This window comes from Silurus meridionalis, chromosome 7, assembly GCF_014805685.1.
Source record: "Silurus meridionalis isolate SWU-2019-XX chromosome 7, ASM1480568v1, whole genome shotgun sequence".
Taxonomy (NCBI): Eukaryota; Metazoa; Chordata; class Actinopteri; order Siluriformes; family Siluridae; genus Silurus; species Silurus meridionalis.
Genome location: NC_060890.1, coordinates 635514 through 660654, shown reverse-complemented (window position 1 = coordinate 660654; position 25141 = coordinate 635514). Strand labels below are relative to the sequence as shown.

At 44.2% G+C, this 25141-nt stretch overlaps 1 protein-coding gene across 1 annotated transcript; it reads right to left on the bottom strand.

Moving 5' to 3' along the window:
* Positions 1–4802: 4802 nt before the first annotated feature.
* On the bottom strand, positions 4803–24931 carry adam11 (ADAM metallopeptidase domain 11). The gene is made up of 26 exons (XM_046853799.1): positions 24572–24931; positions 24099–24298; positions 23619–23678; positions 19379–19608; positions 17136–17351; positions 14863–14926; positions 13668–13731; positions 13313–13407; positions 12936–13010; positions 12763–12834; positions 12482–12648; positions 12209–12293; positions 11760–11850; positions 11163–11214; positions 10967–11066; positions 9734–9805; positions 9515–9607; positions 9324–9404; positions 8895–8945; positions 8744–8807; positions 8398–8503; positions 7928–8047; positions 7591–7759; positions 6000–6114; positions 5791–5881; positions 4803–5200 (listed from the first exon to the last, which is right to left on the bottom strand). The coding sequence occupies exons 1-26, from the start codon at positions 24618–24620 to the stop codon at positions 5152–5154; spliced, it is 2631 nt and encodes an 876-aa protein (XP_046709755.1). The 5' UTR covers positions 24621–24931; the 3' UTR covers positions 4803–5151.
* Positions 24932–25141: the final 210 nt, after the last annotated feature.

The following is a 25141-nucleotide window of genomic DNA, read 5'->3' as shown; positions in this document are numbered from 1 at the left end:
AATCTCCTCAAAATCTAGAGGAACATCTTCCAAGAAGAGTGGAGCTCATTATAAGGTGTGATGGAGACTAAATGCACCAGTCTCTGGGTGGTATTGAGGGGGAGGAAACGTTAATACTTGGTTAGAACATTATAAATACAAGTCCAATTCCAGACACTGTAAAAGTCAATCAAAACAGAATGCAATGATTTGCAAATCTCATAAACCCCATATTTTATTCACATTAGAACATAAAAATCATTTTCATAGAATATATAAGGTCATTTTGAATTTGATTAATATATGATACAGGGCCATGTTTACCAAGAACATGTATAACATCAGTTTCTGAAGTTTTGGGAGAGGAATATTGTCCTACATGTGTCTGATACAGGATTCTAACTGCTCAAAAGTCCTGGGTCTTCTTTGTCATATTTTTCATTTCCAAATGTTTTGGTGAAAGATCTAGACTGAACAGGCCGGTTCAGCACCTGGACAGTTCTACTACCAAATCATGCTGTTGTAATAGATGCAGTTTTCAGTATGTTAGCATTGTCTTTCCTCAAAAATAAGTTTTTGGATGGAAGCATTTGTTTGTACATTTTAAAGCATTCAGTATTGATGGATCCTTTACAAATGTACAAGCTGCCCATTGCACTAATTGCCCACAATACATCAGAGATGCAGCTTTTAACTATGTTATGGTCCCTCTCCTCTTTAGTCTGGAGAACATGGCATCCATGGTTTACAAAAAGAATTTCAAATTTCTAGTCTTCTGACCACAGAACTGTTTTCCACTTTGCCTCAGTACATTTAGGCCCAGAGAGGATGACAGTGTTTGTGGTATATTGATTTTTTTGCTTTGCATTTCACAAAATGCCACTGTTTACATTCACTTTCTGAACACAAATGAAGGCGGGACACTAATAAAAAAAACTCCAAAGACGTGTTTTTAGGTCGTCATTTTCCTTTTAATTTCAGCCTTTTGATTAATACACAGAAAAGAAATCTTAACGTTTACACTGTGTTTCATTTTCAAGCAACATGAAAGTGAAATTCATCTGAAAAGACGTCGTGGGTTTTTTCTCTCGTCAGCCATTCGATTGGGTCACACACACACACACACACACACACACACACACACACGTCACCTCATAAAGGTTGTGTGTCATTCAGTGATTTTACAATCAGACATCGTGTTGGAATGGAACGTTTTCTCTAATGCAGCGAGTTTTAGCTTAGCACGTGTTAGCCTTAGCGTTAATGAGGTTATAGCTGTGTGTTTTTTTTCTCGTACACCGACGTTAGTTTAAAGCTACTACATATACAGAAGGCTTAATGTTTATATACAGATACCTGTAAATGTGTGCATAAGTATGTACACCCTGGTCAATCATACACGTGGAGGGAAGCGTGCTCTGAGGCGAAACGTGAGTGCTGTAGAACACGTGAGGGTCGAACGAGGAGGCGGAGTCTGGGAGGACGTGAACAACGCTCATGTTGTGGTCCGAACCTGAGACTAAACAAGTCATAATGACAAAAAACATGCATAAAAATACGAGCTGATGTCTGTCACGGTGTAGTGTACACACACACACACACACACACACACACACACACACACACACACACACGTGCAGTAAGTCTCGGATCCATGATACACACGGTTGGGCCGTCAGGGCCGGTGGCAGTGCTACACCAGATCATACAGTGACCAACAAACCAACCAACTGCTTTTCATCATCATCATCATCATCATCCTCCTCCTCCTCTCATCTGAATTAATCATGTATTATTTTACACCTTCAGAACAGGGACCTGGCAACGAGTCCTTTTATTTATTTATTCTTTATTAACAATAAAATATCACAAAACATTGGTCCTGTTATTTTATTTTTATTAAATAAGTGCTTCAAAAAAGTGTTTCAATATTTTTTATTGAATTTACTGCCCTTTATTAGTTCAAGATTAATGTGAATTTACAAGTCATTTCCTTTAATTACTATTTTAAAATTCATGTTTAAATAAGTTTAATAAAAAAGTAAATCATTTATAGAATGATTATTTTTTTATTATTAATTTACTGATTTCATGCTCGTTTTATAAAGAAGCTTTTGGCTGTTATATTTTACTGCTTTTTACAGTAAATCAGTGGTTTAATGATGTGAATGTAAAATGATCGATAGTTAAAGGTGCAGAAATGTAAAAGTTCTGGTGTGTTTGAAGGAAATGTACTGGAGATTTTACAGGTGTAAACTTACTGTATTAATGTAAAATTCATGGTTAAGGAATAAAGTATTTTTGCTGTCAATAGTTTATAGAATGATGTTTATTTATTTAAATCATATTTATCGACTGATCGATTTTAATTTCATGCTCGTTTTATAAAGAAGCTCAAAATCACACTTCACACAGTCACAAACACTGCGTACCTGCTCCATCACACACCAAGAAATAATAATAATAATAATCATAATAATAATAATAATAATCATAATAATAACAACAGTAGAAAGAAGGAAAATAAGATGAAGGTGAAGTAAGAGAAGAAGATGAAGAAGCAGAAGGAGGGAAAAACGAGAGGCAAAAATGGAAGGAAAAGTAGGTGTGTGTAAATTCAGTAAAATGTACTACTGTAGTGAGAGAGGGAGGAAGAGAGAGAGAGAGAGAGAGAGAGAGAGAGAGAGAGGACAAGTTAAAGCTGCATGATTGCGATTAAAACTGTAATTTTAAGAGTCATCACTCTACCCTGAGAGGGGGTGGAAAGGAGGAGGAAAGGAGAGAGAGAGAGAGAAAGAAAGAAAGAAAGAAAGAAAGAAAGAGGAGATAAAAGAAAAGAGAGTGATTGAAAAGGAGGAAGAGAGAGAGAGAGAAAGAGACAGAAGGAGGAAGATGAGAGAGAGAGAGAGAGAGAGAGAGAGAGAGGTAAGAGGACGACAAGAAAAAGGGAGAGACGGAGGGATAGAGAGAGACAGGCAGAGAGAGAGAAAGAGACAGAAGGAGGAAGATGAGAGAGAGAGAGAGAGAGAGAGAGAGAGGAAGAGAGAGATGCAGGGAGTGAGGGTGAGAAAGGAAGGGGGAGTAGGAGGAAGAGAAGAAGGGAGTGATATAGAAGGATAGACAGAAAGAGAGAAAGAGAGAGGAAGAAAGAGAGAGAGAGAATAAAAGTTGGCAGTCTGTAAACACTTGTGATGAGTGTTTTTTCGCTTCCACGTGTCACGGTATCAGGTTGTGCTTGTGCTTTAACACAGGTGTACCGTATATACACTATTTACACAAGTACCAGTCTCACACACACACACACACACACACACACACACACACACACACACAGGCTATATTGCGATTATATTGCATGTTCACTCAGGACGCGTCCTGCGTCACACTCACGTTTAACACCAGAGTCCATCTATCAGCTATGTGCTTGTCACGTGGTCTCTCACACACACACACACACACACACACACACACACACACACACACACACTCACACACGTGTGTACTAGGTTTTGACTTTACATTCAGACATTAATGCAGGCTGTATTTAATATCACTAGCTGAGAGAGAAGAAGCGTCACACACACACACACACACACACACACACACACACACACACACACACACACACTGGATTCGCATTTAACCGACAACAGAAAACGTTAGGAGGAATGCTTCGATGTGTTTTCGGTGTGTGTGTGTGTGTGTGTGAGCTGATTATATATAGAGAGCTGTAATAATAATGTCAAGGTAAAGAAGTGTGTTTGGGTGAAGCAAACACACACACACACACACACACACACACACACACACACATACACAGACTGGGGTTGGTGTGTGTGTGTGTGTCTTTTCCTGGCGGTTCTTCATGCACCCTCTCACTACACGTGCGCTGCTGAAGGAGGAGAAATGAAGCGCGTGAGCACCAGAAGCAGCAGTAATCACGGAGGTATTAGTTAATAGCTGACGCAGGCGGCGTGTGTTTTTGCGTGCGCGCTGTACACGTTTCCGGCGTGTAACTGGCGCTTCTAGAGATTATACGTGAGAGCGCTGGATCTCTACTGCAGAAGATCTCATGGTCCTGTGAAGAATGCGCAAGAGCTTCTCAGCGACGTGAAGGAATGTGACACGTTCAGAAAACTCTAATACTGTGTACGACTGTAACACTCCTGTAGGGTTTGGGTCCTGTTGGAGCGCGCGCACACACACACACACACACACACACACACACGGGCAGGTGTAGCTGATGCTAAACGGTCCATAATTCATGGCTCAGAGTTTGTACTCCTTCACTAATACAGGACACAGCGATAAGTCGTGTGGAATGTGAGAAGAGCACACACACACACACACACACACACACACACACACACACAGGAAGCAGACGCTTGTGCAGGTTGTGGTTTCTGACCGAGTGGAAGACGTGGGTTTCTTTTTTGTTTAGTTTTTTCCCCAGGATGTAAAGGACACAGTGAAGTAAAGAGGACAGGACAGCAGACGAGTGGAATTCTTATCCTCCTCCGGATCTGAAGCGGGAAAAACAGAAAGGGAAAAGAAGAAGAGAAAGAAAGAAGAGAGGAGGTTAGATAGATAGTTCTCCAGATCAGTCACAAGCAGCTTTACAGCTTTATAGTTTCACGAAGGGTTCAAAACGTAGTACATAACACACACACACACACACACACACACACACACACACACACACACACACACACACACACACTCTCAATTCTTGATACTAGCTGCGATCCACATTATTGATACGTCATCAGTATAAATTCTGATTGGTCAGAAGGTGTTAATGAACAGTGATTTGCATTAATGGGTGGAGTCTCCAGTCATCAGGTTTATTATTTTGGAGCATAAAGAATTAAGAAATGAAAAAATGCTGTGAGTGCACGTGAGAGGTTTCATCCAATCACAGAGCAGAGATTTATTTTCATTTATAACTGTTGAAAAAACAAAGCCTCCTGATTGATCGAGAGCTCGGAGTGGGCGTGGGTTACAGATTAAGCTAATATAAAGCGGTTGCTATAAAGCAGGTCAGCGTTCACGTTCAGGCTGCACGTGTTTTTCTGCACGACTAAAGAACACGTCACGTCACGTCACAGAGAAAACGAACACCGGAATCAGGTTCAGTAAAATATAAAGATGAAGGATGAAAATGAATGAATGTCACATCTCTGTCTGTTCCGCAGAGTCATACCTTCCTCTCCGGATATTCCTACATTAGAGGAGAGAGAGAGAGAGAGAGAGAGAGAGAGGGAGGAGGGAGGGAGAGAGAGAGAGAGAGAGGAGGAGGGAGGGAGAGAGAGGAGGAGGGAGGGTAAGAGAGGGAGGGAGGGAGGGTAAGAGAGGGAGGGAGGGAGAGAGAGAGGGAGGGAGGGAGGAGAGAGAGAGAGGGAGAGAGAGGGAGAGAGAGGAGAGAGAGAGAGGGAGAAGAGAGGGAGGAGAGAGAGGGAGAGAGAGAGGAGAAAGAGAGGAGGGAGGAGAGAGAGAGGGAGAGAGGGAGAGAGAGAGAGGGAGAAAGAGAGGGAGGGACAGAAAGAGAGAGATGTGATGAATGCATCTCTTCCGTTTGGTGAAGGTGAAATTTCATCATTCACATTCATTATTAGTTTATAAACTCTGACTGTGATATTATGCAATAATTCTACTGTGTGTGGAACATAAAGTTCAGTAGAACCCCCTCACAGCGTTTAAGTGGAGGTTCTTCGGGAACTGTGCGGAACATGGAACACAGTGTGGAGGTTCTACTGAACTGTGTATGGAATATGAACATTGTGGAGCTTCTACTCTGGTCTCAGGTCTTACTTGAAGCCCCAGCCTGTTCCTCCCAGCACTATAGCTGCCAGCAGTATGGCTCCTGCTAAAGAACCGATGATTATGTTTGTGCCACTCGGACCTGCGTGAACACACACACACACACACACACACACACACACACACACACACACACAATAAGTGAATTGACTTTATATACAAGTGTGTGTGTGTGTGTGTGTGTGTGTAGAAGTAAATACCTTTGTATTTCTCAGGTCCTTCTGGAAGCTGTGGATCAGGGAGAGGGTCATACACACTGCAGTCCTTCCCTGTGTAGTCTGAATCACAGATACACTTTACCTCGTTACTGCACCTCTGAGAGAGAGAGAGAGAGAGAGAGAGAGAATTATTAGGATTAACCACCACATCACATCTGTCTGACCAGGATCTGCTTGCTGCTTTATCTGATGACTTCAATGTTAAACCCTTCGGACTTCGGAGCCCTGTAGCAGGTATCCAATGACATCATTTTCACGTCCTTTGATTGACTGTGTGTGTGTGTGTGTGTCTTCCTTCCTTACCCACACTGTTGGTGGATCAAATATGATCCTGAGCAGAAAAAAACACTTACTGTAGATGAATGAGTGAAGGATGAGGTGTTGTTGCAGTACTGCTCTGTGTCACCAGGGGTGCTGTTGTGTGCAGAAAGACCGCAGTGCATCAGTTCTGGGAAGTCGGTCAATCCCATGTGTGTGTGTGTGTGTGTGTGTGTGTGTGTGTGTGTGTGTGTGTGTGTGTGTGAGAGAGAGAGAGAGAGAGAGAGAGAGAGAGAGAGAGAGAGAGAGAGAGAGAGAGAGAGACTCACTCCATGATCAGAGCAGATGTGTGAGGCGGAGGAACCGGGACACACTGACAGGTTAAAGGTCATCACAGGCACACAGCGCCGCTCCAAACACATCATGTTGGGACCACAAGGAGTTCCATCCTCTACATAACCCAGATCTGATCCATCCTCCAGCACGGCATGTCCTCCACTACACGCACACACACACACACACACACACACACACACACACACACACACACACAGAGGGTGTTAGATTGAGCAGGCAAGAAAACGCCTGTTCTTAATGGACTGTCAACTTCAGACAAACGCACACACACACACACACACACACACACACACACACACAATAAGTGAATTGACTTTATATACAAGTGTGTGTGTGTGTGTGTGTGTGTAGAAGTAAATACCTTTGTATTTCTCAGGTCCTTCTGGAAGCTGTGGATCAGGAGAGGGTCATACACACTGCAGTCCTTCCTGTGTAGTCTGAATCACAGATACACTTTACCTCGTTACTGCACCTCTGAGAGAGAGAGAGAGAGAGAATTATTAGGATTAACCACCACATCACATCTGTCTGACCAGGATCTGCTTGCTGCTTTATCTGATGACTTCAATGTTAAACCCTTCGGACTTCGGAGCCCTGTAGCAGGTATCCAATGACATCATTTTCACGTCCTTTGATTGACTGTGTGTGTGTGTGTGTGTCTTCCTTCCTTACCCACACTGTTGGTGGATCAAATATGATCCTGAGCAGAAAAAAACACTTACTGTAGATGAATGAGTGAAGGATGAGGTGTTGTTGCAGTACTGCTCTGTGTCACCAGGGGGTGCTGTTGTGTGCAGAAAGACCGCAGTGCATCAGTTCTGGGGAAGTCGGTCAATCCCATGTGTGTGTGTGTGTGTGTGTGTGTGTGTGTGTGTGTGTGTGTGTGTGTGTGAGAGAGAGAGAAAGAGAGAGTGAGAGAGAGAGAGAGAGAGAGAGAGAGAGAGAGAGAGAGACTCACTCCATGATCAGAGCAGATGTGTGAGGCGGAGGAACCGGGACACACTGACAGGTTAAAGGTCATCACAGGCACACAGCGCCGCTCCAAACACATCATGTTGGGACCACAAGGAGTTCCATCCTCTACATAACCCAGATCTGATCCATCCTCCAGCACGGCATGTCCTCCACTACACGCACACACACACACACACACACACACACACACACACACACACACACACAGAGGGTGTTAGATTGAGCAGGCAAGAAAACGCCTGTTCTTAATGGACTGTCAACTTCAGACAAACCCACACACACACACGTGCACACACACACGTGCACACACACACACTTACTGGCAGTCTAGATACTTGTTCTGATGGTATATGGTGAGACTTGTAATTTCTCCTTCCAAATCACCATAACGAGGCTTCATCGTCATATTAGAGCACAAAAGAAACCCACACAGTACATCACTGTAGAGAGAGAGAGAGAGAGAGAGAGAGAGAGAGAGAGAGAGAGTGGGAGAGTGGAGAGAGAGAGAGAAGGGAAGAATGAAAGAATAAAAAAAAGAAAACAATAAAGAAGGAAACAGACAGACAGCAGACAGAGACACAAAGAAGATAGATAGATAGATAGATAGATAGATAGATAGATAGATAGATAGATAGATAGATAGATAGATAGATAGATAGATAGATAGATAGATAGATAGATAGATAGATAACAGACAGATGTTAAAAAAAGATGCTCAGCACCACAACTTAACCATCATGCAGTGTGTGTGTGTGTGTGTGTGTGTGTGTGTAAAAAGTTAGATGCTCACGGTTTGCTGCACTGGATCCATCCCTGTCCGTTGGTGTCTCGTCCACAGTTTCCCTTCTCTGTCCCCTCAGTATTCAGCCTCTCATAACACACCCGGTCTGCTGAGTCTAACACACACACACACACACACACACACACACACACACACACACACACACACACACACACACAGAGTATAGAAAAGGATTATGTAGATTTCCATTATTCCTCAGTTGGAATGCAGTGTAGTGTGCAGGACACCAGGGGGAGCCAATCACACACACACAGGGAACATTTCTTGTGTGAAACACACACACACACACACACACACACACACACACACACACACACACAGCGAGTGTACTCACTGTGACCCCACAGCGCCTGACACTGGCCGTCTCTGGTCTTGCAGCGTCCGCCGTAACAGCGACCCTGAGAGAGTGCATTGTGTGAGATTTGTCAGTGGGGCAGTGCTGAGTGTGTACAGCAGTGTGTCTAGGAGCAGGTGAGTACATTTACCTGTCCTGTGTCACACATGTAGCCGTCCAGTTTATGCACGTTAGGAGGACACTGAGGACCCACAGGAGACACCACGTGATCAGTGTTACCCAAAAACAAGCCAAAACTACACTAAACATTTCTGAAGACCTGCTCGCTGGAGAAAATGAGTTCAGTCCAATAAAAATATGTGTGTGACTTCTGATATTAGAAAAACTGCAGGATAGTCCTACAAAAAAAAAAAAAACTGGGAAAAAACCTAAAACTTATTCTACAAATGATCACTCTCCGTCCCAAACAATAGAAATATAAATATTAAATAATTGTAAATTCACACTGCTGGAAAAATGAGAGAATATGATAAATGCTAGAAATCAGAATTATGATGAGAAAAAGTCTGGAAAATAAAAATGTATGTAAATAAAGATTTAAAAACTTTTAAAGGGTCACCTGACTGGAATCACCAGGACACGCCTCTGGAATATCACAATCATTTACAGCGTCTCGACACACCACGCCTCTCTGTTCATACTGCAACACACACACACACACACACACACACGACCATGTTTGTGTGTTATAGAATATAACTGACCGTGTGTGTGTGTGTGTGTGTGTGTGTGTGTCTGCCATGTTCTTACCCTACACCTGTTACAGCACAGTCCGTTACTGCACATTGCATCATGGGTAAGAGTGCATTTCTTGCAGCATGCACCTCCTGCTCGAGAGCACTCCTGTCCCACACACACACACACACAATTAATAATTAGCAATTTCCTTGCATTGAATGTAATACTGTCAGTATTTATCATACTGTTATAAACTGAATTCTGGAGCAGATTGATTTCTCTGACACTCACCACCTGCGAGCCGCAGTCGCACTCCTCTCCTTGCTCCACAAATCCGTTTCCACACTCAGGAGGATCCAGGAGCTGCACAACAGAGAGGAAACCATTTAAAATCTTCACCTGAATCATCCAAAACCTCAAACACCTTCAGCTTAGATACAAAGAATAAATCACATGTAGGATGAAGTGCTCCAGAAACAGGTTTCTCCAATTAAATTACAATTCAGTTTTTATCAGATTTGTGGAGCATTTTGAACAATAGACATCATCTCAAAGCAGCTTCACAGAGATAAAATGAAAAACTGAATGAAAATGTTTTTTCCTTATAACTGTAAATTTATCCATAATGACTCAGTGGTGGTGAAGGAAAAACTCCCCGAGATGGCATGAGGAAGAAACCTTGAGAGAAACCAGACACAAAAGGAAACCTGATTCTCAACACCAAAGGTCCATTCATTACACTGTTGAGGTGTTGAGTGATAAGCGCCTAAATGCAGTCCTGATCCACTGTAGTAGACTGTTGATATTAATTACAGTCCAAATCCAGAGGATATTATAGTTGATCCATAATATATTCACTCCATGCTGATGTCGAGGCTTTAAACCTGCTTGTTCGGTCACAAGGGGGCGTTAGTAAAGTCAGGGACTGATGAGGAGGCCTGGGGTGCATTTAGCATTCACATTCATCATGTTCAGTAGGGTTGGAGCTCTATAGCAGGAGATCTTCCACATTGTCTAACCCACAGAAAGCAGATCTTCATGTTGAAACAGGTTTGGGTCTCCTCGTTCACATTAAAGGAAAATTTCATGCATCCCAAGAGGTTTGTTACAATTGTGTGTAAGAATTTGTGCAACTGTTTGGGGAAGAACCACATCTGGCTGGAAAATGAAACATTAGAACAGTGTGTGTGTGTGTGTGTGTGTAGAATTCATTTAGTCAGAATGAGGACCAGGTCGTCTACAGTGGTGTTAATTTTAGAAATATATTTATTAACTTTAAAAATAGCTTCGTTTCTGATTGGACTGAAAGGCAGAAGTGTGTGGAGTGATGATGAATGAGGTTAGTGATGCCTGTAAGACTCGAGGGTCCACATCTGCACGTCCTCATAATGCACACTGATGGAACATAATTACATACTGTTGAGTTTGTCTCATACAGAGGACACGTGTGTGTGCAGTATGTATGTGTGTGTGTGTGTGTGTGTGTGTGTGTGTGTGTGTGTGTGTGCGCGTGCGGGTACTGGCCTTTGTGGGTTTGTTAAACAGACAGCTGCCTCCTCCGTCCTGCAGAAATCGTACGTACTCATCTATGCTGCAGCGTGAGAACTTCTTGGGTAGGTAATATCTGTAACACAACCAAACACAACAAACACACACATGTACACAAATAATCACACACACAGAATAATGAACACAATATGAAATCAGGGCATCTGATTACCCAGTGTCCTCCATAATACAGCCGAGCCAAGGGTCCGGACATCTGCAGTCTCCTGTTACCCACACACACACACACACACACACACACACACATACAGGGTAAAAACAGAAACACTGAAACATTAGTAAACAGGTCACCTTTCTTCTAACTTCAAACTGAAATAAAACCTTATAAAAATTTGAATAAATTCGATACATGCATATCTGGCAACTCAAAAAAACTCAACTCAAAAAAAAAAAATCTAAAGTGTTCCCGGAAACATAATTGGAATTAATGTAAAAAAAAAAAGAATACGGAAATTTTTGATTGAATTCTTTTATTTCCTATATAACGTTGTGCCGTTCCTAATAAACACATTTAACCATATGATTGTGAAGGTCGTGTGTAGGTCAAACAAAGGTGAATAGAGAAGCAAAGTCATGCAGGAACTTGCGCTCGATATCGTGATCACGTATGGAGGACAGGTAGGACATATTTTGGAGAGATGACTTGTATAGGTGTCCTCAGAAACGTGTGTGTGACGTGCCGTGTCTCGAGGCACAGAGTGAGCAGTGTGAAACATGTGAGTGTAGAGCAGAGTGCGGCGAGGGGTTTCACCTGCGGTGGCGCGGTCTTTATTCCACATCATGCCCAGGTTCTGCCCCAGACTCTGGCACAGTGTGATGGCCATGGGGCCCACGTTTCCATACTGCTCAGAAAAACATTAAATAGTGGGGTCACAATTTATTAACCTGAGGATTATTTCATTCGAAAGTCACGTGTTGGACGGATTTCATCAAATTCACTTTAACACGTCACCTTTCTCGTCCAAAATTTATTGACCGTATTTTTACAACCAGCGCAAGCTCGTTTCCCAGCATCACCAACTCCTAGTTCCAAAATATCTCATTTCCCTGCATCACCTTGTACAACACACACGCCTAATAATAACAGTTACAGAGTGAAGATGAGGGTTTGGCCCCCTGGTGGACCTGCAGGAGATTCACCGCCATGTCCAAATTGCTAGCATGTAGTTAATGAGTGAGGTAGTGATTTAGGGGCGGTACCTCATTGACTCCTCCCCCACGTGTAGAAGAACAGATTCCCCCGATGTAGGCAGTGCCACTGCGACTGCTCTGAAACGTGCGCCCCCTGCAGGCACACACACACGTGGCTAAATTTTATAATTAATGCAAAATCATAATCGTTTCCATAGAAACAGCTCATTCACAGGGTTTTGCTCGGCACCGTTAACACGGTTATATTTATATGCATGTGACACTTGTACTCTGAAATTCGACCTGTGTGTGTGTGTGTGTGTGTGTGTGTGTAAAACTCACGAGAACAGGTGTGCAGCATCACTCTTCTCTTTGATGTTCTCCCTCCTGTATTTCATAAAGTCACGCAGGGTCATCAGAGGGTCGTCGCCCACGGAAACCATGTTCTGAGATGACCACGTCTCCATGGCGACAAGCACCAGTCTTGTGTTTAGTTGTTCTTTATAAATCTGAAGGATTAAAATGTAATCTCTTTCACTATGCTGTGTTCTGATTGGCTGTGAGCAGTATGATGAATCACACAGGTGTGTATGAATGCGTAAGGGGGCGGGGTTTATACTCACTGCGTCTGCCATGTTGACTATGGATTTCGCAAAGTTGCGTGTTTGCGTAGTCGACCTGCGCATCTGCACAAACTGGGGAAAGAAGTGATTTGTGAATGTACTGCAGTTTAACACACACACACACACACACACACACACACACACACACACACACACACACACCTCTCTCTTACCAGGTCATAATCGTTCACTACTAGCAGCTCAATGTATTTGGTCTCAGTCTGAACAGTGCGCGGTGGCCTGCGGATCTGTAACACACACACACACACACTTTAAAAAGTATTAACTGTGGCATATTATTGTATGTGATTAGACTGGGTGAAACAAGAAAGAAAGAAAGAAAGAAAGAAAGAAAGAAAGAAAGAAAGAAGAAAGAAAGAAAGAAAGAAAGAAAGAAAGAAAGAAAGAAAGAAAGAAAGAAAGAAAGAAAGAAAGAAAGAAAGAAAGAAAGAAAGAAAGAAAGAAAGAAAGAAAGAAAGATTTACACAAATACAGATTTTTACAAATAAAGTTCACACACACACACACACACACACACACACACACACACCTGGCGTTTGACCCGTCTCAGGCTGTGTGTGAAAGTGGGTCCATCGCTCTCGGCATCATCCACAGCCGAGTCCGGGTCAGTGGTAGCGTTGCATTCTGGGATTGAAAAGATGGAGGACAAACGGATGGAGAGATGGAGAAGAAAAAACACAGTCATCACTTTCAGGCGATCGATAGAGAACCAGATTAATGCCCACTGATACAGAGAGAGAAAGTAAGTGTGTGTGTGTGTGTGTGTGTGTGTAAGGACAGTATTGCGCTCTTCCACTTTACAATACTCAACATGAATTTTAATGCGTGTAATTGTGTGTGGTAGTGTGTGTTTGTGTGTGTGTGTGTGTGTGTGTGCGCTTTACCAGGGCAGTGAGGTGCATTGAGCTGAAGGTCAGGCAGTCGGTACACAACGTGAGCACTTTGTGCCTGTGAACACACACACACACACACACACACACACGGAGAGAACAATGAGACAGAATAAGACAGGGGGAAGAGTTAATTTGACACACACACACACACACACACACACACACACACACACACACAGACCTACATACACACTATCTATCCATTCACATGTCCATTCATCACGTTTTTCTTCCCATCATCCATTCACTTTTTAACCCATCCATCCACTATCCACTCTCTCACCACCCCTTCATCCTCTCATTCCTCATTTCATCCATCATTCATCCATTCACTTTTCCTTTTATCCATCCATCCATCCATCCATCTGGTTGAAGGTGTGGGAGATCAGGTGTGATAAAGTTCTCCTCAGCACAGAGGAGCATTTCTGACTAAGTGCCGCTCCACACTGTGATATATTATTCATCACTCGTCCACTTACAGAGAAAGAGAGAGAGAGAGAGAGAGAGAGAGAGAGAGAGAGAGAGAGAGAGAAGAGATGACGTTACAGCAATGTTTAATACTTGAAAATGGACTCTTTAGTGCTGCAGGAGTGCAGAGATGGGGAAGTCGGGGAAAAGAGAGGGAGTGAAACGTGGGAATGCAGAGAAGAGAGAGAGAGAGAGAGAGAGAGAGAGAGAGAGAAAAGAGTGCAATAATGTGATGTTAAATACTTTATGAAAATGGACCAGTAAGTGGTCCTCAAGGAGGAAAGAGGGATGACGAGTAAAAAGGAAAGAGGGAATGAAAGAGAGAGAGAAAGAGGGAGGGATGGAGGTGTAGAAGAAGTGATATCGATCAGCTGGTTGTGGAGCTCTGATGGTATGAGTTACAGTGTGGAGAAATGCTCGGCTCTTCCTCATCTTGAGTGCAGACATGACGACTCCGCAGTGAGCATAATCTAATAGTCTCTCTCTCTCTCTCTCTCTCTCTCTCTCTCTCTCTCTCTCTCTCTCTCTCTATCTCTCTTTTGCGATCGCGTATCGTCTGATTTCATTATTATTTCCACGCCTCAATCACAGAGACAGATACAGTACGGTAGATGGACAGATAAAGACAGAGGTCAAGATGATGGAGGGATTAATGTTTCAGTAGAGAGATAGATGAGCACACACACACACACACACACACACACACACACACACTGACCTGCTCATCATCGTGTTGTAAGGGTTCAATCTCGTAGGAAAAGTTGCCATCTGAGAACATTCCCCTGTGTACACACACACACACACACACACACACACACACACACACACACACACACACACACACACACACACACACACACACACACACACACACACACACACACACACACACACACACACACACACACACACACACACACACACACACACACACACACACACACAGTTTTTCTTTGGGGAGGAAAAAACACAAACCTTTTCATGAAGTACATTTAAATGGCGTGTTTGGACTTTGGATCTGAAGGTTGTGAGTTCGAATCCCTGCAACACCAAACTGCCACTTCTGGGCCCCTGAGTAAGGCCCTTAACCATATAGATGCTTAGTTGTATAAATGTGATAAATGTAATAAGAACTATGGAAAAGAACCTCTGTCATATGTCATAAATGTACAAAAATAAATAAAAAGGACAACATACAAGTGTCATAATTATTGGCACCCCCCTGAAATTCCTGTGAAAATGTGTTACGATTCGTAATTCACTTCATCTGAGCTTTTATGAGCGAAGATAAACCAGCAGAGCTGTGATAAACCGTGTGTGTGTGTGTGTGTGTGTGTGTGTGTGTGTGTGACCCAACACACAATGAACAGGAAGTCTGAGAAGCGAAAGTTTCTCTAAGGATCACATTTCTTTAAGGTCAACGCACTGTTGAGAGAAGAAACGTACGAGTCTGGAGCCTCTTCACTGCACACTACAGGAACTGTGTCTGGAACTCAAGATATTAATAGACACTTTTCCAGCATCCGAACCCAGAAAATGTAGAAAACTCAAACGTTCTCCATACTGATATCGGTTACAGATTTCCAGATGTCTGAAGGAAAGCGACCCGTATGTACAGATCGATATATCAAATGTAATATCGTTATCGCGATAAATGATTACTAGATACATGTTTTGGAGATATCATTGGTATAATCACAATTTCAATGGTGATGAACAGATGCTTTTGTTTTAATATAATTCTTTCAGTTAATTTTTTTTTGTAGGCATTAAATGAAAGTTTCATCAGACTCACTTTAACCAGGTTTAAAAAACAGTCCAGATTTGAAGGACAGTCCAGGTTTAAGTGACAGATGAGGTTTGAAGGACAGTGAAGATTAGAATGCCAGAGCAGGTTAAAAAAAAAAAACCAGACCAATTTTTAGCACAGTCCAGGTATGAAGGACAGTCCAGGTATGACGTTCGAGAGTGTTGGAGATGCCAAGGGGTGGAATGTTTTTATTCCACATTGCTTAATGTTGAGAAGTTCAGAAGAACATCTGGAGATTTTAAGTTCATTTCTATTTCTGTCCCAGTTTAAAGTTTCTTGATCCCATTAGGATGAAGCTGAATGGTGGTGGATACGGAGCTGCATCACGCTGGAAATGTCCTACAGCCTAAGAAATAATCTCCTTTAGGAGGAGAGGCATCTTCCAAATGGAGTGGGGAAAATCTATCTCCTTTTGTGAGGAAAATGATTGTGTATGTAGTGTTTGACTCTTTTATATACACTTGTTACAGTACAATTAAAGGTGGCACCGAGGTCCTCCGGCAGGCGTCCAATAACATCAGCGTTTTCACCTCCTCTGATTGGACGGTCAGAGAGCATCGCTAGTCAGAGCTCACAAACCGCATCTGCATCAAAACTGCACAATCTTCAAAATATTCATGTGGATTTAATATCTGCTTTTTCATAACACAATGCCTGACAGAGGATGTGATGTGATGAGGTGAATATCAGTGCTTCTGCTGGAGATGATGTATGTGGAGGTGCAGTTGTGGCTCCAGTGAAAGGAGATGTAACATCTAAAGCATGACTGTATGAGATCCTGTGTGTGATGCAGCTCTGATCTACTGCACTTCTCTAGAATACTGATGATTTTTGTAGACGTGACGTCATAACGATGGGATTAAGAGGTGGACTGGTTCAGGAAGAACATCACTGAAGATCTGAAATACAAGAGCTGATACAGTAAAATCTGGTAAACTGTCAGGATCCATCACGCTGTCAGTGTATGATGATGGAGAGATCAGTCTTTGGGGCCGAAGATAAAAAGTGAACAAGTGTCTATTTGTGTATTGTTGTGTATTTTAGTACGGGTCCGGACAAACAGGTTGTGAATCCACCCTACTTTTTTATACAGGTGTGAGAGAGAAGAAAAGAAGAAAAGATGGAGGGCGAGAAATGGAGGTCACTCGCATCAGAAGTGTGTTTAAAGCGTTTCTGCTCACCAGAGGCCATGGCAGGTGGAGAGAGCAACCCAGGATCCTTTCACTCCTCTTACTGTGCCGTGGTAATAACAGTGCTCTCCTCCCTGTAACACACACACACACACACACACACACACACACACACACACAATTATTTGTATGTATATTGCTTTATTATCTTTCCAGAGAATTCCAGGACTCAGAGGAGATCGTGTGTCAAAGTAAACATTCGCTAAACAAATCCGATTTCAGGCTGTGGAATTCTGCCTAGAAAACTCCTGCCATGATCGATCCAGGAGCTTCTGTAAACCTCATTGACGTCCGTCACGTTAAAGTCCTGAGCATCTTCTGCACATTGATCTCCCAGACCACAAGGATTCAGGCTGGTAAGGAAAGTGCAGTGTGACTTCAGACTGGAATATTGGTGCTTCTTGTTCTGGGTTCCTGCAGTCTTGCAGTATTGCACCCCATTTCCTCCACATCTGTAGATCTGATAAGAAGCTGATTGGAGATTCTATTAAAACATCTGTCGGAGGTCGAGATCAAACACGCAGCGAGTCAATAATCAGGATCGAGCGTGGGCTCTGATTTAAACTTGTTTTGATTGGTGTTTGGTGTTGGCAGGAGTCCACCAGTGTTTATGCTCCAGTGGTTGAGGATCCTCCCCTCCCTGAAGGGTGTTGGGATGTAACTACCCCAGAGTCGAGAGTAAGAGGGTAACAGTCGGTGAATGATAAGAGTGGATGTGGGGTCTTAAGGTGTGACGTTCGTGGTGGACACATAAAAAGGTCTTGATCTTCTTTCAGGATGGATGAAAGAGCAGCAGGAAAAATAGGAGGCACGTTTTGTGCAAAACCTTGAGCTCTGTTTAGAGAAGATTCTCCACCTGGACACAGACGACCTCCTTCACTTCTCCCTCAGACCGTCTCTCTTCTCTGGACCATTTCATCCTCAAAAGTGTGTCGTTCAGATGCAGGCTGGTCCTGGTCCTGAGCTTCTCTTCTTCTGTGTTGTGATCTTTTTTTTGTAAACATATGACAGGAAGTATCTGATAAAAAGGAAATTCCACTTCGTTGTGAGGAATCTTTCTGCACTCTCCCATGGCCTCATTCCTGAACATCTGGAAAATCCTTTTCCAGTGGAGTCACATTACCTGTCTGCATTCACTCCTGTCTCACCTGTGTGTGTGTGTGTGTGTGCAATGATAAAACTGTTAAACACCACACAAAAAAAACCCTCCTGTTGCTCGGGTAACCGTGGCAACCAACGACATTCTCTCCCTCGTTAATATTCATCGTGAGGAGTTTAATACACAACTACAGGGGGACGTGGCAGGACAAACACCAGATGGACACAGTTTTATGTCCTGAAACTCAGTGTGTGTTTAAGCACTTTCTCCTCCTCTCCTTGTGTATCTGTCACTCCGTCTCTCCTGCTCTCTCAATACGTTTTACTGTCAACGGAGGAAAAAATGCCTGTTTCCAATGTCGTCACGGCAACAGCACTCTGATTGGTTAAGTAGATGTGCAGGGTGGGAGGAGCACAAGGGTTTCCCAGAGTGCTTTGCTGCACCGGCGTGAGGGACTTTAGAAGTGCAGATTCTGTGTGTGTGTGTGTGTGTGTGTGAAAAAAAGAGAGATGTAGAGAGACAAAAAGACAGACAGAGGAACAGAGAGAGAGAGAGAGAGAGAGAGAGAGACAGAATGTGGTAGATGATAAAATTGTTAGTGCAATCCACAATCTAAATGCAATCTGCTCTGCCCCTCTCTCTCTCTCTCTGTCCCTCTCTCTGGTCTTCTGTCTGTCTTTTTGTCTCTCTCTCTATCTGTCCCTCTCTCTCTCTCTCTCTCTCTCTGGTCCTCTGTCTATCTGTCTGTCTGTCTGTCTGTCTCTCTCTCTCTCTCTGTGCATGAGCGGGGGAAGGGTAAGCGTGGCATTTTATCACTTTTTTTTCTGTAAAACATCTCACGGTGTGTGGGGTGAGTGTAGAGGAGTGTGTGTGTGTGTGTGTGTGTGTGTGTGAGTTTAGAGGAGTGTGTGCTAGTGGTTGGAAATGTGGTGGGGCATGAGAACATTGTCTCTGCCTCCTGGATGAACAGTGCTATTGTTGTTTTCATGAATAATCTTGATAAAGTGACTAAACTGATTGAAAAAGGAGTGTATTCTGGTTTCTCCCCTCAGTTCAACTGCAAAAAAAAAGAATGTTATCAAATGTCCCTCCTTTTATTAGTGATGAGGCGATTCTGAAAGAGCTGTCTCGGTACGGGCTCAGACTGCAGCTTAGGTGTCCACTAATGACATAACCACCCCAGAGAAGCCCCTGCTCGGCTGAACCAGACGGGGAGAAGCCCTGCTCGGCTGAACTGGAACAGGAGAAGCTCTGCTCGGCTGAACCAGACCTGGAGAGGCCTCGTGAAACCGAAAAAGTCACAGTGGACCCTGGAGCAGCGGTGGAGCTGCCTGCGCTGGGAGAGTCGGGCACAGGGGTACAGAGCTGTCGCCAGGAGACACCAGTCATTACACCAGTGCAAGGGGACGGGGGAGACGTGGAGATGGACGACGAGCCCCAGTACAAAGTACTGAGTAAAAGGATAAAGCAAGGTAGGGGGCAGGGGAAGAAGCAGGCAAAAAAAAGACATGAAGGTGGAGGAACCTGAATCAGACAGTGAAGACGCTATGTCTGATTTAGTCTTTAATCCAGACTCTCAGGAGGAACCATTAAATGTATTATATAGTGCTGAGGACCTGTTGGACACCACAGCACAGGGGGCGCTGGTCCGCTCATGCTTTAGAAGCATTACTAAGATGGATGCTTCTTCTAAGTTCTTCTTCAGTTTAGAACAAATGATTCATACATGCCGTGCGAACAGAATTGGGGGATCTCGTGTCAGAGCCTGCTGAAAAAAGGAGACAGTCAGCTTTTACGAAGTTGTATAGCAGCGAGAGGTCAGGGGCACAGGAGGTGGAGGAGAGCTTTCTCAAAGACCTGCCTGAGCTCACAAAGTCAGTGGCCAAGGTGGTGGACCGGAAGCTGACATCTCTTTCAGAAGGCTCTCCAGGGCATAGAGAACGGGCGGTTGCCAGGTCTCCCTGTCGAGTTTTTCAAAGCGTTCTGGGCAGTAATAGGGAAGGACATGCTGGAGGTCCTAAAGGACAGTGTTACAGGAGTCCAGCTCCCATTAAGCTGCAGGAGAGCCGTCCTGAACCTGCTGCTGGCACCCAGTGTCACTACTGTGCACTGCAAGCTGCTGTCAAAAGCATTAGCCCCGAGACTGACGGTGATGGAGCAGATCATTCACCATGACCAGACGCACTGTGTGCCTGGCAGGTCTGAGAAATCGTCTTTCTGGTTTTAATATTCCACACGCTAATGCTTCACTCTACCCGTCTGTGTATGCAGGCTGTAACGGTGGGATCCCAGACTGATGTGAATGTTTTAATTAATGATTGAAAAGACTTTGGTTTTTATTCATCATCAGTGAAGCAGTTTTAGCTGGGGAGTGGGGTGACGTGGGGAGACGACACTCCCAGGAGGCCTGGTGTGGAAAAAAGGCGATTTTAAATATTTGGGTGTCTACCTGGGAAGTCATGAGTTTTAGAGTAACTGTAGAGCACATTAAGGGCAGACTGAGCAGGTGGAAGTGGCTGGTCCCGAAGATGTTCTACAGGGGGCGAACGATGGTGGCCAACAACCTGGCAGTGTCATCCCTGTGGCACAAGTTGGCATGCCAAACTTGCTAGCAAAGCTAGCGAATCCAGGCCCTGCTCGTCGACTTCCAGGATGGTCTGCACTGGATTCCACAGAGTGTCCTCCATCTGCACAAGGAGGAAGGGGGGCAAGGGCTGGTTCATCTTGCCAGCAGAGCTGCAGCTTTTCGACTCCAGTTCATCCAGAGACTTCTAACAGGGCCCAGGTTTGGACAGAACTTTGTTTTTAATGGACATTAAAGCACTGGATCTCTCTGGATTACTAGTTTTTTACTGCAGACCTTTTAAAATATGGACTTAAATAAAAAAAGGATTAAGAACTGTGGAACACTACACTGGCTGCTGGAGGAGCCCCTGGTCAACAGGAGTCGTCTTGACATCTCCAGTGCAACCACCCCCACACTGTCCAGAGCGGTTAATTCCTCAAAGATCGTCACACTCCAGGAGCTGGTAAACATCGCAGGGACAGACCTGTCACGAGGGGAGGACCTGGTGGCATGTATGAGATTGCAGTCCCTGTGCATCGCTAGACGGCTCCTACACCACTGTATGTCCACACTAACAGCAGAGGAGCGTGTTCAGCTGAAGGACTACAAAATCGGTGAGAGCGGTCCTGTAGATGAGGAACCCTTTCCCCAGCTCCTGACCTCGACAGATGTGGTGGCCCCCTCCTTGAGTGCAGGGGTGAAGGCGAGATGGACTTCGGGACAGTGACGGGGAAGCTGCTCTACAGGGCCTGTGTTAAGGTTTTAAACAAGAATAAACTGAGTGGGAGGGTGGACACCCAGTGGAGAAATGTTTTTTTCTTGGTTTTAATGAAGATATTAAACCAAAGTGAAGACATCCTGTGGATGAGGAACCCTTTCCCCAGCTGGACATCGCTCCTGACCTGGACGGATGTGGTGGCCCACTCCTGGAGTGCAGGGGTGAAGGGGAGATGAACTTCAGGACAGTGACCGGGAAGCTGCTCTACAGGGCCTGTGACCCCAGTGGAGAAATGTTCTTGGTTTTAATGATGATATTAAAGCAGAGTGGAGACACTGTACAAACCACCGTTAACCAAAAAACCTGCCGACCTTCAGTGGAGGATTTTACACTGCATCATCTCTGTGAACTCTTATTTTAAACCCTGATGTTCTACAGGACTCCGTTCTGTTTTTCACACTTTTACTCACTGCTTTTAAAACATAATTTAAGTTCCTTTAATGTGAATTTACTCTTCAGTGTTTTATTCTTGGGTTTAATACGTCAGGAGAAACAGGTTCATGTGCCACTGATTAGTTTTATTTTTGGGCAGGAGAAAATGAACACATACCTAAACAGAAAGAACAAAATAACAGAAAATGCTGATTAAGACACAATCAGAATCTTCTCCAGACTGAAGAAATGCAGGATTGTGGTAGATGTTAATGTGTATATGAGTGTGGGGGAGGTGAAGGTGTTTGAGGATGTGTGGTGGTGTGGAGAAATTGTGTTCTGTTAGAGATGAAGAATTGTATTTTGCACCAGAACTAAACTAAATAATCCCCCCCCCCTAACTGTCATTACCTGATTTTTTTTTATTTATCATATTATCTTTTATTTTTTATTCAAATGGCAAATCAAACCTGATTCCACCTGACATTAAACATGACTAATGTCAAATAAAGAATTATTAAAGTAAAAAAAAACGCTGAATGTCTCTCTCTCTCTCTCTCTCTCTCTCTCTCTGTCTGTCTGTCTGTCTGTCTCTCTCTCTCTCTCTCTCTGTCTGTCTGTCTGTCTGTCTGTCTGTCTGTCTGTCTGTCTGTCTGTCTGTCTGTCTGTCTGTCTGTCTGTCTCTCTCTCTCTCTCTCTCACCTCTTGTTTCCACATTTGACTAAACAGTGGTGTGTAGGAGTTATTGTGTGTGTGTGTGTGTGTGTGTGTGTGTGTACCTGTGTGTGTTATACGAGCTGCTGTTCTTGATGTATTGATCCTGTAAAGCTCTTAACAGACTTTCAGTAGTTTATTACAGTCCCAAATATCTATAACAATATAAATGATATGATGCAAGCTTCTCTCTCTCTCTCTCTCACACACACACACACACACACACACACACACACACACAGGTGTCTCATCACCATCATCTTCATCATCACCATCACCATCACATAATCACCTTCAATATCATCCTCATCACCATCATCTTCATCATCACCATCATCTTCATCATCATCCTCATCACCATCATCATCATCATCACATCCTCATCTTCAATATCATCCTCATCACCATCATCTTTATCATCATCATCATCATCATCACCATCACATAATCACCTTCAATATCATCCTCATCATCATCATCATCACCATCACATAATCACCTTCAATATCATCCTCATCACCATCATCTTCATCATCATCCTCATCACCATCATCTTCATCATCATTATCATCACCATCACATAATCACCTTCAATATCATCCTCATCACCATCATCTTCATCATCATCCTCATCACCATCATCTTCATCATCATTATCATCACCATCACATAATCACCTTCAATATCATCCTCATCACCATCATCATCCTCATCACTATCAGCATCATCATCAATATAATCAATCATATGTGTGTGTGTGCGCGCGTATGTGTGTGCGTGTGTGTGTGTGTGTGTGTGTGTGTTTTAACTTCTGATCTACTGTATATTGTAATAAATTAATCTGAAATGAAATACGTCTATGGTAATAAATAGAAACGGTTCTGATCCGATCGCATGGTTTTCGGGTCGATTTCCAGTAAAAATCTGAAATCTGATGAAACTTACAGGAATAAATCTGATCTCTGATTCTGTATCGGGTTCTACAGGCTGGAACTGGATCTGGATCTGCGTGTAAGACGGGTTTATCTTCAGTTATAATGACTTATTATAACTTTATTACAGGTCACAGGAAGTGTGTATTGTGTGAAGTGCAGGTGTGAGGAGAAGATTCATTCACTTTAATACCAATATCAGTGTCTGAGGATCCTGAAGGAGCTTTAATGATAGATAGAGAGAGAGAGAGAGAGAGAGAGAGAGAGAGAGAGAGAGAGAGAGAGAGAGAGAGATACGGTGTGAGAGTAAATAAACTAGTTTAATGTGAGTGAGTGATTATTTATGTTTCATTAATAATAATTAATGTTTATTAGCTTCGGCTAGTGCGCATGCGTGCAGGTGGAGGTTTGATCACCTCTCCCGTTAGATTTACAGGTAAACGCGTGACCGCGTCGCTGCGGATCAGAAATCAGACCGAGAGAAAACACTCACGTGAGGCGCGTCGGCGTCCTCGGTCTTCGCGCGGGTGTCCAGGCGGCCGTGCGCGAGCTCGCCGCCCTCGGGGTCCGCGCGCTCCTGGAGACGCTGCGGCCACGCGAGCTCACCGCCGCGATGCGCGGGCCCGTCGCCGTCGCCGTTACCGATCCCCCCTCCTCTCTCTCGCCATTGCCGCGATGCGGTGCTCCAGCCTGCTGCGTTTAAACACACACGCACACACACACACACACACACACACACACACAGTCAGTGCACAGTGCACGAGACCGTTAACCCCAGAAATTAATCCCCCGATTTTATCTTTATTCCCGTTTTAAACCGTTACATGTGCACGAGCCTGCAGATCAACTTTCCGCAGTGCACACGCGCGCGCACACACACACACACACACACACACACACACTGCAGTATGGTGGCATCTCCTGCTCCTGCTGTCACCGCGGGTTCGGTTCGGTTCGGTTTGTTACCTGTAACGGAGACCGCAGCCCACAGGAGGAGGCACCGCGCCGCCCGCATGGCGTTCACATAGTGCGCGCGGGCATGAAACCGAGGACGGATCCGGTCCGAGGAGGAGGAGTAAAGAGAAAGGAGGAAGGAGAAAACCACAAATACACGGATGAAACCGGGCACCGAGGCGTGCAGTGCAGCGCAGCGCGCGACGGATTTATCAAGCCATCGTAACGGGAGCGCGAGCGTGAAGGAGTGAAAGGAGGAGGGAGGAGGAAAATCCCGCACCGGAACCACGCTCGGTACCGAAATCACGGCGCGCGCGCGCTGCTTCAATGCGGGCTGAAGGAAAACACACGCACTTTCACGTGCGCTAATCACTAATCACAAACCTGCACCGGGAGCGCGGCTCCGCCCCTACACCCCGCTGCGCCTTCTGATTGGCACATATTCACCGAGGAGGCGGGGCTTCTTAATGCGGCGCTCCTGTTTTTCTTTTTTTCCTCGCCGGGAGACTTTTCAATCACGTGACAAAAATCTAGATCAGGTGCCTCCAGCGGAGGGTCTCGACCCCCAGGCGGTAGTTCAGT

Coding starts and splice junctions, on each gene's coding strand:
- adam11 (XM_046853799.1), bottom strand. CDS start 24,620: ATGCGGGCGGCGCGGTGCCTCCTCCTGTGGGCTGCGGTCTCCGTTACA. Junction 17,352..19,378: donor CTAAGCTGCAGTCTGAGCCC/GTACCGAGACAG, acceptor AAATCGGATTTG/TTTAGCGAATGTTTACTTTG. Junction 13,011..13,312: donor TGAGACGGGTCAAACGCCAG/GTGTGTGTGTGT, acceptor TGTGTGTTACAG/ATCCGCAGGCCACCGCGCAC.